Source organism: Echinops telfairi, unplaced genomic scaffold (assembly GCF_000313985.2).
Source record: "Echinops telfairi isolate 266 unplaced genomic scaffold, ASM31398v2 ScPeMD7_7457;HRSCAF=8495, whole genome shotgun sequence".
Taxonomy (NCBI): domain Eukaryota; kingdom Metazoa; phylum Chordata; class Mammalia; order Afrosoricida; family Tenrecidae; genus Echinops; species Echinops telfairi.
Genome location: NW_022111357.1, coordinates 38,612,942 through 38,628,427, shown reverse-complemented (window position 1 = coordinate 38,628,427; position 15,486 = coordinate 38,612,942). Strand labels below are relative to the sequence as shown.

At 51.0% G+C, this 15,486-nt stretch overlaps 2 protein-coding genes across 2 annotated transcripts in view; both read left to right on the top strand.

The window, feature by feature from the left end:
• Positions 1–256: 256 nt before the first annotated feature.
• Positions 257–7,197, top strand: PHF13 (PHD finger protein 13). Its single transcript, XM_004705458.2, has 4 exons — positions 257–382; positions 1,355–1,456; positions 3,711–4,245; positions 4,665–7,197. The coding sequence occupies exons 1-4, from the start codon at positions 257–259 to the stop codon at positions 4,889–4,891; spliced, it is 990 nt and encodes a 329-aa protein (XP_004705515.1). The 3' UTR covers positions 4,892–7,197.
• Positions 7,198–8,600: 1,403 nt separating this feature from the next.
• Positions 8,601–15,486, top strand: part of THAP3 (THAP domain containing 3) — a 10,204-nt gene continuing 3,318 nt past the window's right edge. The window contains exons 1-2 of the mRNA XM_013005327.2: positions 8,601–8,698; positions 11,950–12,142. Of these exons, the coding sequence (XP_012860781.1) occupies positions 8,625–8,698; positions 11,950–12,142 (267 nt within the window). The 5' untranslated portion in view covers positions 8,601–8,624. The remainder of the gene's footprint in view (positions 8,699–11,949; positions 12,143–15,486) is intronic.

The following is a 15,486-nucleotide window of genomic DNA, read 5'->3' as shown; positions in this document are numbered from 1 at the left end:
TCCGCCATCTGCTTTTCTGACGACGGTGGCGGGGTGGGGGCGGCACGGAGTCCAGGAGGCCCCCGCGCCGGTGTCCCCGCGTCGTCCGAGCGGGCCCGGGGCTGTGCTTCCACCCGCGCCACGTCTGCGTTCCCGACCCACTTTTGCGCGTTCCCCGCCGTCACAAAACCAAAAAGAAGAAACTTCCCTTGAGTTTTGGGATCGAGCTAAATCCTACGAACCGGCCGAGAGGGACGGGCCTCAGTGTCCCCAGGGGATGGGGGCAGGAGCTCGGCTGCAGGAAGCGCCGGAGGCCCGGCAGTCAGTCTGTCTCTGGTCCGTGGGTATCCCGGGCGCCTTTCGCTCCGAGTCCGGAGCCGCCGGCAAGTGGGAGGAAATTGGAGTAAACGCAGCCTGGGGAGAAACCAGTGGGCCCTGCCTGAGCCGCCCGGCCCATTCCAACACGCCTCTTGGCGGCGGGTCCCCCACTTCATGACTTCACTCCAGTAGGGCAACCGGTCCCCAGGTTCTGGAAGTGTTCGCTGAACACCTGAGGATGAGGGGCAGAGGCTAAAAGGAAAGTGCAGTAGTAAATAGACTCTTCGAAAACGGAATTTAAAGAGCAGTTGTTTTGCTTGGTAGCAAACAGGGCATTTCCCCCTGTCTTGCTCTGTTCTCAGCAGAAAGAACCGTTTTAGGGGCCCTTTTAGATCTCAGGGGCGTAGGAGACACATTAAGCCCAAATGTGTAGTAATCTAGCTCAAATTTACAAATAAAACTTCTGGCTGATTCTTTGAGTTGAGTTGGGAAAGACTTGAATGCCAAGCCAAGTCGGGGTTGGAGCAGTGGAGGGGGACAGTCCTTGCTCCTCTGAAGAACAGTTTGGCAGGAGGAGGGTGAGGGGGGCTCCTCGGCAGCCCCCAGGCCTGGGTAAACCCTGAAGGAGACTGGAAAGCAGTTGATTTTTAAAAATCACTTAAAATTCTTCAGTTACTAGCTGCAGCAAGAATTTCATTTCAAAATGGAAAATCTGTAGCAAATAATAATAATAACCACCACCCATAGTTATTAAAAGCTCTAGCTAGGACTGCAGGGACTGATAGATAACACAAAAAATGCCATGGGAGTGCTGAGAAATAACGCTTTTTGTACATGCTTTTATCTCCTAACCAGCTTCCCAGGATTCTTGGCATAAAACCCTAATACTCCTCTCAGCCTCCTGAAAACAATGCTACTTCTTGACCTGAACTTACCTTGCCTTGTTTCTAGAATATTTATAAATCTGGTCTTGCATGTTGGAGTGGTTGACGATGAAAGGCCCTGCTTGTCTGTTTGTGTGTGCTTTCAAACACACTGTTTTCTCCTCTCGTATTAGGAGTACTCCCCCAGCTACAAGAGGCGCAGGACCGTGGAGGATTTCAACAAGTTCTGTACCTTTGTCCTAGCGTATGCTGGCTACATTCCTTATCCAAAAGAGGTAATTTTCAGAACTTTCTAGACCGTTTCCTTAAGGCCGTCCAACTAGAGACCTTATAAACCCTCCTGCTCCAGTAGCCTCACACCTGATGACCTTTAGGTTAAGTCTTTAAGTAGCGCCGTTGTTTCTGGGTGCTGTCTGAGTTGAATCTCTCCTCCTAATGATAATTATGACCCCATGTGAACAGAGTTGGCGTTCCCATTGTGTTTGCGAGGCTGTCATCTTCATAGGAGCAGATCGCCAGAAATCTGGGGAGAAATCTGTTAGAAACAGATCAGCCAGGGAAGTGGTTCCTAAAATGATCTTAGAAAATGTAAGCTTGTTTAGAGATGACTTAACAAACATTTAATGTTTTTTAGAGCTTCTTCAAATGATGTATTTACATATGCTATCTGCCAGTGCTTAATTATTGTCAGCACCAGTTGTCACCACTTGATTCTAACTCATGTTACCCCCCATGTTTGTTGGGGTAACACTGGAATACAGAGGGTTTCCAAGGCTGTGACTTTTCAGAAGCTGAGGACCAGGCCTCTGCTTTCCAGTTAGCCTTTTGAGTGATTTCCCCATCTGTGCCACTTGGGAGCTCTGGCTCTTAATGGCTGGTAGCGATTGAGTGCTTACCTTTCTTGTAACATTCTAGGAGGTAGGTGCTTTATTAATGGCTTAACCTAGTGGCACAATGGCTAAGTATTTGCCTGTTCACTTAAAGGGTGTCAGTTCAAACCCACTAGCCCCACTAGTTGCTCTGTAGGAGACAGCTCATTTCCTTACAGATTCTAGCCTTGGAAACCCTCTGGGCAAGGCTACCCTGACCTATAAGGTTGCTGAGAGTCAGAATCAATTGAGTGACAATACTTTGATTATTATTGTGATTTTGTGTGTGTGGTGGCAGAGTGTAAGCACTGATCTGCTAGTTGAAGGTTTGGCAGTTAGAACCTACCAGGTGCTCCATGGGAGAAAGATGGGGCAGTCTGTTTCCACAAAGATCAACAGCCTTGGAAACCTGGGGGTGGGGGGTGGGAGTGTCCTGCTCTGATGGATAGTGTTGCCAAAAGTTGGAATGGAATCGATGGAAATGGGTTGCTTTTGTTTTGTGGGGGCAGGGGCTTCTGTACCTCCATTTGAAAGATGAGGTAGCTGGGAGCAGAGCGGAGCGTGTGATTCAACCAGACAGTGGCTCTGGATCCACACAGCCTGGTTTCTGGCTCAGCCTCCTGGTTTTAGGACAAACAACGTGAAGAATGCCCTTCAGGGCCCAGACCCTATTTGAAACTAGCTCATCACTTAACTGAAGGGACTTTCTTGTCCTTACCAAATGACCAGGACAGTGGACCAGACTGCCATGTCATTCAGCTTCTGGGGCTCCTTCACTGTGTGCTAGGCTTGGAAGGGAAGAAGCATTTCCAGGAGACGAGATCTCAGCAGTGCTGCTGTGTAGTTTCCACTTGTTGTATTGGTGGATAATATTTATTTTAGACCAGGGGTTCTCAACCTGTGGGTCGTGACCCCCTTTTTTGGGGGGTGGTGGGGGTGGAACGACGTTTCACAGGAGTCCCCTGATTCATAACAGTAGCAAAATTACAGTTATGAAGTAGCAACGCAAATAATTTTATTGTTGGGGTCACCACAACATGAACTATATTAAAAGGGTTGTGACATTAGGAAGGTTGAGAACCACTGCGTTAGACCAAGCAGAATGTTGCCACTATTTTCAAAAAATCTGCTTGAATGGCCAGCAGAAAACTCCAAGTTTAGCTCCTGGGTTCGGGGGCAGTAATTAGCTACCTAATTCACAATATTTTTGGATGACACCGGTGTTTTTTTAAAGTGTCATGGAATTATCAGAACTAGCTTAAATGCACTTAATTAAAACACTTCTGTTGGGGTAAAGAACTAGAAGGAAAGGGGAGAGAGGTATTCAGTGATGGGTTCTGCAGCTTTTTATTAAGCACTTACTATGTTCCTGGCGATGGGGCTCAGGCTGGAAGGCTCATTGATGGATGGCAAAATCTGTCACCCCCACCCCTTTTCTCCTGGTGGTGTCAGGAAGGGGGGTGTCTCCCATTTTCCTGAAAGAATTATTGAACTACTACTACCTAGCCCTGCTCCTCAAGTACTCAGCTGAAGCCAGCTGATCTGAAAAGCTCAGGTTGGGAGGGCTCACCCCTGGGGGACCCCTGCCTAACAGGGTGGGCTGAAGGCTAAGCTTGGAGTCAGAATAACCGGCACCCCTGCCCCCTCTCTGCCCTCGCAGGAGCTGCCTTTGCGGAGCAGCCCTAGCCCTGCCAATAGCACAGCTGGCACCATTGACAGTGATGGCTGGGATGCCACGTTCCCTGATAGCACGTCTCCCGTGCCCCTGCCTGTTTCGGACCACTGCTTCAGCCACCTGCAACCCACCCTCTTACAGCGAGCCAAGCCTAGCAACTTCCTCCTGGATAGAAAGAAAACGGACAAGCTGAAGAAGAAGAAGAAGAGGAAGCGGAGGGAGAGTGACGAGCCTGTCAAGGAGGGGTACATGGGAAGCTTGCTGAAGCTGGAAACCACCGACCCCTATGGGCCGACTCCCACAAGTCCTGCTCTGCAGGGCATCCCCCAGGCCAGCAGCGAGCCCAGCTCAGGCTGGGACTCTGACACGCCCTCAAGTGGGTCCTGTGCTACAGTGTCACCCGATCAGGTTAAAGAAATAAAGACGGAAGGCAAACGGACTATCATCCGGCAGGGAAAGCAGGTGGTGTTCCGGGATGAGGACAGCACCGGCAACGATGAAGACATCATGGTGGATTCGGGTAGGTGGCCCTTGGGTGGCTTCCTGGGTGGGTGGGTAGTGGGTAGAAAGGGGCACACGTACTAGGAATGGTGGGGAATCCTGCCTTTGGCAGTGCCATGGCAGAGCGGGTCCCATCATCTCTGCAGAGAAGGGTAGGAAAAAGGGGGAGTACCAGGATATTTAGGAAGGGGCTAGTCACAGCTGGAGATAGCTGAGATGCCAGGACAAACTTCAGGAAGTAAGGAGAGGATGCTTCATAAATCAGCATCTGGTGTCATCCATTGACTGATAGGGTTTTCAGAGAGATAGTCACTGCTTGAGGGCAAGTCCAAGCAGCTCTTGTTTGTGGAGTAATAGGTCTCCGGGTGGGTGGCTTTCTTGCTGGAGAGGAGCTGGGAAGGCTGTTGTTCTTCCGTTGACTAGTTCTTGGCTTTTCAGACGACGATTCCTGGGACCTCGTCACCTGCTTCTGCATGAAGCCCTTTGCGGGCCGCCCCATGATTGAGTGTAACGAGTGCCACACCTGGATCCACTTGTCCTGTGCAAAAATCCGGAAGTCCAATGTTCCTGAAGTGTTTGTCTGCCAAAAGTGCCGGGACTCCAAGTTTGACATCCGTCGTTCCAACCGTTCCCGGATGGGTTCCCGGAAGCTGTTTCTGGACTGACTGCTGGTGCGTGGGGAAAACTGGGCTAGAAACTGGAAGGGACCGTGGGGCTCTCTAGCCTTTTTTTAGTTGAGCACAGAACACTCTACTCTGGCGGGGGCAGTCCTTTGCCATCCAGGTGCCTAAGCAAAGGACAGGTAGTTCAAAGTCTAAACTGTACATATAGCCAGGGAACAAATAAAGTCTTGGTTGGCCAAAGCTGCTGCTAGAGTGGTGGTCTCTGCAGTGGAGGTGGACTGCACACCCAGGCTCGGGGGTTTGGGTCACTGGAACATGAGGGTATGTGGTCTTGTGAACGTTTGATAGCATTGATAACAAATTCCCGCCGATTGGAACAAGTGCTCGCTGTTCTCCCTGCTCCTGCTCTGGTCGGGGCAGAGGTGTTCTGCTTCCCCAGCCTGTTAACGTGAACAGCCATATGTGTAAGTTTTTCTTGATTATGAGTCTTTTACCATAAATATCTGTACAGCAACATTCAAGGCCCTCTTCCTGGTGGCTTGCCCTCGCTATCTGCCTCAGCCACTGCTGGCTCTCAGCCTCTGGTCTTGCCTGAGGACCCTTGGGGTGGGTGGTGAGTTAGCTAGTGATTCCCAGGTTTCCTCCTGTTCGTTAGAGGGGGACAGTTACGTGGCCACTTCTCTGTGGAAAGGGGAGGGGTTGGTTGGGGGGTTTGAGGTGATCTGTGTTCATAACGCAGTTTCCTGTTTTGCACGATGTATAAAAACTGGCTTTTTGCACGATACAGCCAAAAGTGTTGGCCGAGTTCCTGCTGGGTGCCCTTCCTCTCCAGTCCGTGTCTGGGGTGCTGGCAGGGACCTGGTCAAGTTGTTTTTGAGCGTGGGGAACAGTTAAGTTCTCCCTCATCTCGTCCCCCGCTCCTCATTCCAGTGGCATAAAGGCAAGGCAATCACTGGGATTTGTGTGCCCCTCTAGAGAAGGTTGGAGGAGAGCTCCCTTCTGGGGTAGTGGTTCCTGTGCCCTTCATACAGGCTGGGCCTGCTGGTTTTGTGGGGCAAGGTTAGGACAGGGGGCTTGTTTTTTTGTTATTTTTTTGACCAGGATCTTTTTGTTTTTGGCTTGCTTTGGTGAGCAAATGATGGGATGCCATTGGCCCTCCCTCCCTCCCTCAGGAATCTTCCATTGAATGGCGAAGTTCTTTCAGTTGAACCAGGATCCTGGCCTGGGGAGACCCCTGTGTGGGCAGTTGTGGGAGACCAGGGAGCTGGCTCCTGGAGCCCCACAGGAGGGCAGTGCACCCAACCCTGGTGCTTCTGGGCTTGGGCAAGAGGGCCTTCAGCTTCCTGTGCCATCTCAGTTCAAGTACTTGTTTGCAAACTGTTTTTTGTAAATTGATGGGTGTGTTTTCATAGTGTTGTTTATTGTAAAGGCACAGAGAGGAAGAAGGTTCATTTTAGTTGTGTTTATCTGCAGCTGGGCAGGCCTGCAGGCTCCCTGCAGGGTGCTTCCCATCCCCCAGGCAGGTCTACCAGGAGACTCCTCCATACTCTCTCAAGTGCCCACGTGGTTGAAACCTAATGTGGGCTCCTGAGAGCCCAGCTTTTCTCCTAGTTTTTTTGACCCTTGTCCTGTCATCTTTAAAAAAAAAAAAGTTTGACCATCCCCACTGGGGAAAGTTCTGTTGTGGAGGAAACTGTTAAAGTTGGTTTAGAGAGAAGCTTCGTTCACTCCAGACAGCTAAGTGATGATGGAGAGGAATTTGCCAAAGATCTGCCTGGTGACATGGCCCATCCAAGGCCTTCACCACAAGAGCAACCAAAGCTCCAAAATGTTTTGTTTTAATGCCACAGTTTTAAAGTGCATTTAAGAGTTAGTGTGATTTTAGGATGGAAGTGTGGTCCATGGTGGTCATTAAGTGTATGCGCACAAGGTTCAATTCCTGGAGGGGCCTCTGGAAGACTTTTGGGTGCTCGTCTCTAGTTACATTTTTGTTTCCACCGTTTCCTTTTTCATTTAACAGATCTGCCCCTTGTGGGAGGTGTCTCGGGAGTCGGACACCTTGATTTAGAAAAAATTGTTTTTGGTTAGATTGAGCTGGGCAGCTGCAATCAGCTTCTTTATGCAAAACTGGGACAGCCCATCTAGGGTCTCCTGGTTGGTGGCGAATGAGGTGAAGGGAGGAATTGTAGCCCCAAATAAAAGTCCCCTCCCATTGGCTTTGGCCAGATGAGATGAGACACTTCCCATTACTTACATGGTTCTGTGTAATTAAGAAATGTTTATGTGTATAAAGCGAAGCTGTTTCTGTGAAACTGTATATTTTGTAAATAAAGATATTGCTACTTTGAGGTTCGTGTCTGGCTTCAAGTGTTTGTGTTATGCGCTGAAGGAGTATGGTATTTGCCCCCAACACATGTAACACATATCCCACCTCCACACCATGTCTGCGTGAGGACAAGGGGGAAGCTCATGTCAAGTTAGTGGAAAATGGAATTAAAATACCATGAAGCTTTTCCATGAGCTTTTTAAAGCCCCCGCATATACTACAATACTTTCTCCAGAAACAAGACCACAGTCTGAGTAGCAATGAAGAGTACTACAAGCTCCAGGGTGACAAGCCTGCTTTTGGAGACACTACCCTCTGAGGCTGCAAACTGGAGGGCTGTCATGTCCCTTGGTCCTTCATTTTGCCCCTTTGCTTTGGGCTCCCTGTCTTCTCACCCTTACTCAGCAGTGACCAATGCTTAAGCCTGCTTCGTGCTGAGCTGTGCGTCCTGGTGGCATGGTGTGTTGAACATTGAGCTGTAAGGTGGGCAGTTCAAATCTACCAGCAACTCCGAGGGGGCAGACTAGATAAGGCTGGCTGCTCTGATAATTTATAGATTTGATAAGCCCTATTGGAGCAGTTTCACTCATAAGGGTGGCTATGAGGCTAATTTACTGGATGGAATTTGGTGTTCATCATCCTGGCCATTACTTCCTCCAATGACAAGTGCTGATGAGTCTGTTCTGACTCAGCGATTCTGTGTACAAACAGCTTGGTCTTTTGCCGTCCTCAATCTCAGTCCTTGCTGCCTTCCAGCCCACTGTTGCTGGGGTCTGTGTTTTCACCCATTCTACCAAGCTTTGATGCCCTCTAGCGACTGATCCCTCCTCATAAAGTGAGGTGAAATCTTCGCTTCCTCACTTCTAAGGAGATTGAGAGGAGAGGAGATAGTTTACACTGGGCAGTGTGCCTTTTCCTGGTTTCCAGGTAGAAGGGTGTGAGCCTTGGGGTTCCTAAGGCTACAAGAGGGGCGGGGCAAGCTGGACTTGGGGGAACAGGTTAAATTTCGCTCTGGGCGGCTCATTTCAAGGCTCTAGCGGTTGAGCTGTAGCACCCTTTGAATTGAGGACCTGGGGCTGCCCAACTCGGGTCCTCCTGGTAGCTGGGTCTCCGTTCGGCCCGTGTCGCCGCCGCTCCTCTCAGGACCAAAGGCTAGCTGGCCTGCCCCCTAGGACAAGCCCCGCCCCGCAGGCCTGCTGGCCCCGCCCCAGCCTCTCCTCTAGGCCCCGCCCACACACGCCTCCCTTTCCCCCTGGCCCGGCCCCGCAGGCTGTTTGCTCGCCCGGGAGCGCGGGCCCACCCCTTTGCTCCCCGCAGGCGGTGTTGGCCCCGCCCCGCCCCGCGCACGAGCTCCGCCCTTCGCGCTGCTTCCGTCCCTCCCGCCGGCCGCGCCCCGCACGCCCTGGCGCCGCCATCTTTGTGAGGGGCAGCGGGGCCTGTCATTCCGCGATGCCGAAGTCTTGCGCAGCCCGGCAGTGCTGCAACCGCTACAGCAACCGCAGGAAGCAGCTCACCTTCCACCGGTGAGAGGCGGGGTATCGGGAGGCGCTCGAGGTCGGGGTCCGGGGCACCGCTGCCCGGGCACGTCTGGGCCGCCCGGGAATCCTCGGGTGGAAGAAAGGTCCGGGCCAATGCGGGTCCAGCCGGGAGGGTCACTTCTTAGCTGTTCCCTGTGCGGAGGGGTCGGTGGCCCGGGCTTCAGACCGGTGACATGGCATTAGGCTCAGGAGGAGCCTCGCCTCCGCCAGCGGTGAGATGAGGAAAAGGACGCAGAGAGGTTTAGTAACCTGCCTGCAGCCACACAGCCACCTGGAAACCCCGACCAGTCTAGGGGGTTTCCTGGAAGGGGAAGGACTTGTCTTGGGCCCTGGGCAGTGGGCCTCAAATCCTAGCACCCCCCAGGCCCTGCACCCCCAGGGATTCTAATTGTTGCCCTCTGAGTGCGAGTTGGTTTTGAACCGGTTCAGTCAGGGTTGACGCAGGCAGGGCCAAACCTGAATTTTATCTTGTGGGCCTTATGAAGATGATGGGTGGAAGTCCTGGACCGAAGAGACACCTGAGCCCTTTTAGAAGGTGGATGCAGGAAATCGGGTTACTGGAAGGACAGTGGAGAACCAGACACACTCAAAGCCCAGCCATGGGCCACCATCTTTGAGCGGGCACCATTTTGTTTCTGACTAGCAGAGAAGAGCCTGTGCTGGTGTGCAATGCCCAGTGCTGCCCTTGTGTTCCCTAAGGAGGAGGTTAAGAAGTTTCCTTGGCCCCTGCATGCTGTTCCCCAGCCGGTACACCCACGCTTTACACTTGCGTCCGTTCTGGTTCATTCAGTTGGCCAGGACTGAGTTGGAAACAATGGCTCCAAGCCCTGGTTTATTGCATGTCAGGTGCTCTCTCTCCTCCCTGGCCCCTCTCCCCAAAGACAGTCCCTCCCATTTACAGCCATGGCCTGGGACATGCAGGTGCTCAACATGCATTTGCTGAACGAAGGAATTAAGGATGGTTTGTTAGGCCTGCTTTGTACTTGGCCCTTGGCTAGGACCTCTCCATTCATGGAGGATAGGTGGGATGGAGGAATGAGAACTGGATGGCTGGCTGGGTCCGTGTGGGCAAGGGAGGTGGAAGGGACTCTGTGGGGGTCAGGAAGCTTTGGGGAGCTTGGGAGTCTGTTCTCGTACTCCATCACCCAGGAGCACGGCCCCAGCCTGGATGAATGGAGCCCTGTATGGAGAGCTTGTCCCCTGCTGTGCCTGAGGTTTTGCACAATTTCTGCAAGGGTCCAGCTGTACAGTATTTCTCTGCCCCTTTGGAGCACGGCTCCAAAAAGCTGCCTCTACTCCCTCTTCTGCCATTACCTTCTTTATTCAGAAAAGTTCACACATCCTAAGTGTACAGCCTATTGTTAACAGGGTGAGCCCACTTGTGTGATGTCCCTAGGAAAAACCCCGAGCTGTGCCCCCTGGAGCTCCTAGCCCTCCTCCTCCTCCCTAGGAACCCTAGGGCTGCCTCTAGCCGATTGAATTCGTTGTCCCTTTTTTGAACTTTACCTAACTGCAGGCACTCTGTGAGTCTGCCTGTCTCATCTTGACCACCTTAGTTTGTGAGTCAGCCTTGGTGCACATAGCGGTCTCTCTTGCTCACTGCCATCGATGTTCATAGTGACCCTATAGGACGGGGTAGAAACTGCCCCTGTGGGTTTCTGAGACTACTCTTTCCAGGGGTAAAAAGCCCTGTCTCCCAAGGAGTGGCTGGAACTGGTGTGGTTTCAGACTGCTCACCTTGCGCACTCTCACCCAATGCATAACCACTACACCACCAGGCTCCTTCACACAGCACTAAGTCACTCCTTTTGTTGCTGGATCGTGTTCCGGGGAATGCAGACTAGAACTGGTTGATAGGTTCTACAGCGGAAGGGTGTTTGGTAGCCTCTGCCTTCCTGCCTTTACAAAGCTGCGGTGGCCACCTGCTTGTGTGCACACCTGGGAGCGGAAGTCCCTCCTATTTTCTCGAGCCCATTCCAGTCAGCCTCTTGCCCCTACCAGTCACACAGACAGTCTGTGGCTCTGTCCTGGACACCAGGAGCCCTCTGCTGCCAAGTCCAGTGCACAGGCCTCACCTTGCTGACCTCTGCAGTGTTTGACACAACTGAGTACTGACCTTTGAAAACTTTCCCCTTGACGCCGAGGTTGCCACACTCTGCTGTGTCCGTTGCCACAGGTGTTCTTTCTTTCTGGAAGGTCCTCCTTTCTAATGCTGAGCGTTGGAGCACCTCACCTCTGGCCATGGGCCAAGGGCCTGTGCTCAGTGATGATCCGTGCCCATGCTCACCACCCCCCACTGCCCCTCTGCAGCCAGGCTGTGTGTCTTCACTGCTGTTGGTGCAGGGATGGCCCCTGTGTTGGCATCTCATCTGCCCATTCAACTTCAGTATTCGAACATATTAAAAGCACTTCAAATTTAATCTGCAACACACAGGAACAAGCCCTCTACCCTTCCAGCCTGGCCCTCGACAGCCGCTCCCGTCTCGATACATGAGACTCCTTCCTCTCTGTTCTTCCTTACAGCCTTTTTCACAGCTACTGAGAGCCCAGCAGCAAACTCGTCGCCTTACTAGCACCGTCCCTCCAAGTCTACCTGCTTTCCACCTGCCTCGCTGGCCCCTGGTCCGGGACACCTTCCAGCAGGCATCGTAGTCTGGCCCACGATGCCACCCTCCTTGAGACCCACACCAGCTGCCCCCACCCCTCCCTCCCAGGCCCCTAGTCCTAGCCTCGAGCTCCCTCTGGTGGCTCCCGCTCATGCCAGCCATGCACTCGGTGCTTCGCCCTTGGTCTCCTCCTCACAGTGGCCTTCCCAACCACCTGGTGCTTCCTGGCAGTAACCACCATCTGACACCACCTCTGGCAGGGCTTCGTTTTTTCTCTCACATCCCAAGCACCAAGCTCAGGGCCTACCCGACACAGCTGGCTTTTGAGTGGGTGAAGGCCCACCTATAAACATTGCCTTGGGAGCACAGTTCCCTTGGGCTCTTGGCCACGTCCCCAGCCACAGATTTTCTTCTAGGATTCTCTACAGGGTGGTAACACAAAGCTCTGGAATTGAGGTCACTGCACTGTGCCCAGGCAGGAGCCCTGACACAGCGGGCGACTCTTCTGGCTGCTGACCACAGGGGCCTGTCCAAGAGGGCCGCTGTGAATCGGCACTGACTCGCTGGCGGTGAGTTGTAATACAACACGTTCAGTGGTGCCAACACTCCGCCCCTACCCTCCGCCCCCAGGTTCCCGTTCAGCCGCCCAGAGCTGTTGAAGGAATGGGTGCTGAACATCGGCCGGGGCAACTTCAAGCCCAAGCAGCACACTGTCATCTGCTCGGAGCACTTTCGGCCCGAGTGCTTCAGCGCCTTTGGGAACCGAAAGAACCTGAAGCACAACGCCGTGCCCACAGTGTTTGCCTTCCGGGAGCCCACGCAGGTAGGACCCCCAGGGCTGTGCTGCTCTCGGAGCCCCATGGGGTGGATTCAGCCAGCATTGGGGCCCAGGGGGAGATGGTGGGGAGGTGGGAGTGTGTGGCATTTTCTGGACAAGCAAAGGCCAAGAACTATAGTGAGAGCCGTATTGGCCCAGCTCTGTGACGTTGAGCCTGACCGGTGGCCCAGACATTTGTTTTAAGGAAAGTTATAATAAAGCTACTTTTAAAATGAATCATGTTACCAAGGGCTCAAATAGAAAGTAAATGTTTAGAAAATGATCATAGCAACCTATGTTCAGATAGGCTTGATACAATTGATGTATGGAATGTTCTAAGAACTATAGAGCCCCCAATAAAATGATGGGGAATAAAAGATTTAAGAGGGCATAATCATGGGGCAGATCATGAATATATAGGCATTATCTCCCATTTATTAATCTCGACCAAGTAAACAAATCAGTGTAAAGTTTTTTAAAAACCATGTTAAATTTCAGTCTATGTATCTCCATAGCTAGATTGATAGATACAGATATGTAAATTACACATCACCACCCACTACTGCTGAAGAAGCTGACTGGGGAATAGACCAAGAGCTTATTCCTTGATGCATTTTTTCCTAGGGCCTCCGAGGGCCCGAGACTGCACAGTGCAGTCAGCTCTATAGCAAGGAGGCTGGGCTGAAACCTAGCAGCCTTTATGAGGATGACAGAAGACCAGGGCAGGGTTTTGTTCTATTGTCTGGAGCGTTGGTATGAGTTAGAAGAGGCTCAATGGTCCCTAACACCACCATCTATTCACTGATGGGCAGTGAAACATATGCAGGCAATGGATGGGTATCTCAAGCGGATGGGTATTTGAAAAGGCCATGTTGGGGAGTGCGTGCTACAGCACAATAGCACAACCCTGGAACCAGTTCATTCGAGATGCCTTAGAAAGCACTGCAGACCAGACACTTACAGGAGATCCCCAAAGAGAAGCTGACACATACCGCCCCCAAAATGCAACTACAAGAGTCGGCGTTGAGGCTGATCAAGTGAAGGAAAATGTTGTAGCATCTTCATGAAAAGAGTCAAGAAGTCAATTTAAAGACGGGCCTAGATCTCTCCCAGCCACTCAGCGCAGTGACAGAAGGTAAGAGACGCTGTTGGAAATTTCGAAAACCCAACAGAACAAACACCGATGACCACGTTCACTGTTGCAGACACATGAGAAAGAAAGAAGAGCCTCGGACGGAAGTGCTCCAGGAGTGGTGAGGGCCAGAGATGGGTTCCGCGGCATCACGTGCAGCCCCACCATTGGCACGCTGGACTCTTCCATGAGCAGAGGGTGAGAGTGTATGCAGTTCTTTCCGATACAGTCTCCTTCCGGAGCCGTGTGGACGTACCTCACGAAGAATGCCTGAGGCACCCCAGCACTGAGGGCAGACTTATCCCATGATCTCCAGCAAACTTCATGGAGAAGGCCAACCCTTTCAGGCTTGCGTGAGAACCACGTTTACAGATTTAAGAAGACACCTTTGACTTACGTAGGCACGTATGGTCCCATAATGGAAGGTAAACTATGGTCCGTATTTCTCAATGTTGAAAGTGCTTTCTGCCTGGTCCTCACTTGAATGATCATAAACTACACAACAGAACAATTCGTGCTTTGCCCCTAAAGAGACTCATGGTACAACAGTGATTCAAACGGTTGGATTTGCCAGGTGAGATGCAACTCTCGGTTTCTTCTTGTCAGGAGCAAGAAGACTGAAGAAAATCTACTCAAGGAACAGTTAGTCCAGAGGAACCATGGGAAACATGCTTCCACTCCCTGGAGACCAGAGTGAGATGGTATCCGACTCCCAGTACCCACTACTCCGATACTCTGCTAAGGATCACACTAGAAAGTCCTAGACCAGTGGTTCCCAATCTTCCTCATGCCACGACCCTTTTTCTTTATACAGCTCCTCATGTGGTGCTGACCCCCCAACCGTAAAATTATTTTCCTTGCTACTTCATCACTATCATTTTGCTACTGTTATGAATCGGGCGACCCCTGTGAAAGAAAGGGTCATTCAACCCCCAGTGGGGTTGCGACACACAGGTTGAGAATCGGTGTCCTAGACAGAAAAGAGGGGGGAGAACAAAAGTAGAACAAATTTAAAAATAATAAAAAAGGCCAGACCTACTAGTCCCCAGGAATAGTGAAGCCTCTCGACTATGGCCCTTAGACATTCTTCAAGCCTAGAACTGAACCCACCCCCAAGGATCCACTCCCCCCCAACAATAGGCCTCTAAAGAGGATAACAGTACCAGGGAGGATTATACTCAATGCAATCAGCCATCCAGACCAAAAGAACAGCCATTTGACCCAAAAATATAGTTCAGAAGACAGGAAGCGATAACAGAGAACAAATGGGAACTGGGAGCCCAGGGAGGAAGTGGGGAGTGGGTTACACTGAGGAGCCACAGCACTAAATCTCTACAAATGATAGAATGGAAAACTGATATACATGCCCTGTCGATTTACCCCAAACTGCAATAAAACAGCAGCTCCCGGACCCCTCCGAAATACCCTAGTTGAGCCAGTGACCCAAGAAACAGGTGAGTTGAAAGTCTCAGCCTTGTTTCCCCCCCCCCAGCGGGTGGGGGCGGGTGTTTGGAAGCTCGTAGCACAGAAAATAAACAAGCCGATTTTCTTAACAGACAACCAAGATTCGATTCATTGTCCTTAGGTTTGGAAGTGGGTATTGTTTGGCAGCTTGATTGTGACAAAATCCCCTAAGAATTTTAAGAGCCAAGACTAGAAGGAAATGTTTTTTAGTCTTGATATTATTATTTTAATTTTTTGGAAATTTTTTTTTTAAAGAACATGTTAGAGGTGAAAGGTCTATCAAAAATAAAATACAGAAACGTGTTGTAATGTTTGCTTTCTGATCATTCCGTTTGCTTTTATGATATCTTTTCATTTGGTCTTTTATAATCATAGCATGTATTCTGAAACATGCATCAAAACTGAAGTATGAATCACTTAAAGCAAAGCTGACGAAAGCCCCGTTTTGGTTGTAGCGGATCAACAGCATTTCACCGCTGTCAAGAGGAGACACTGACTCATGGTCTTTGTGGTAGATGTGGAATATTCTTTTGGCAGAAAATGTGGTAGATAGTAAAAATCTCAGCATCTTGCAGCTACTAAAAATTTTATAATCCCGTTCATTTGCTAAAATGGCAGATGCTGCCTATTTGTCCAACTGCTACTATTGTAGTTGTATTTAAAAAGAAGTTAGAGCTAGCGGAGGCACACATGTATGAGGAGGTTGCTGAAAGTTCATGGAAACATGTTGTGGGGTGAAGGGGGCCCCAACACA

Excerpts from the sequence above, each read along its gene's own strand:
- PHF13 (XM_004705458.2), top strand. The coding sequence starts at position 257 with ATGGGGGCAGGAGCTCGGCTGCAGGAAGCGCCGGAGGCCCGGCAGTCA. Across the intron at positions 1,457-3,710 it reads ACATTCCTTATCCAAAAGAG|GAGCTGCCTTTGCGGAGCAG; the intron begins GTAATTTTCAGA and ends CTGCCCTCGCAG. Across the intron at positions 4,246-4,664 it reads AGACATCATGGTGGATTCGG|ACGACGATTCCTGGGACCTC; the intron begins GTAGGTGGCCCT and ends TTGGCTTTTCAG.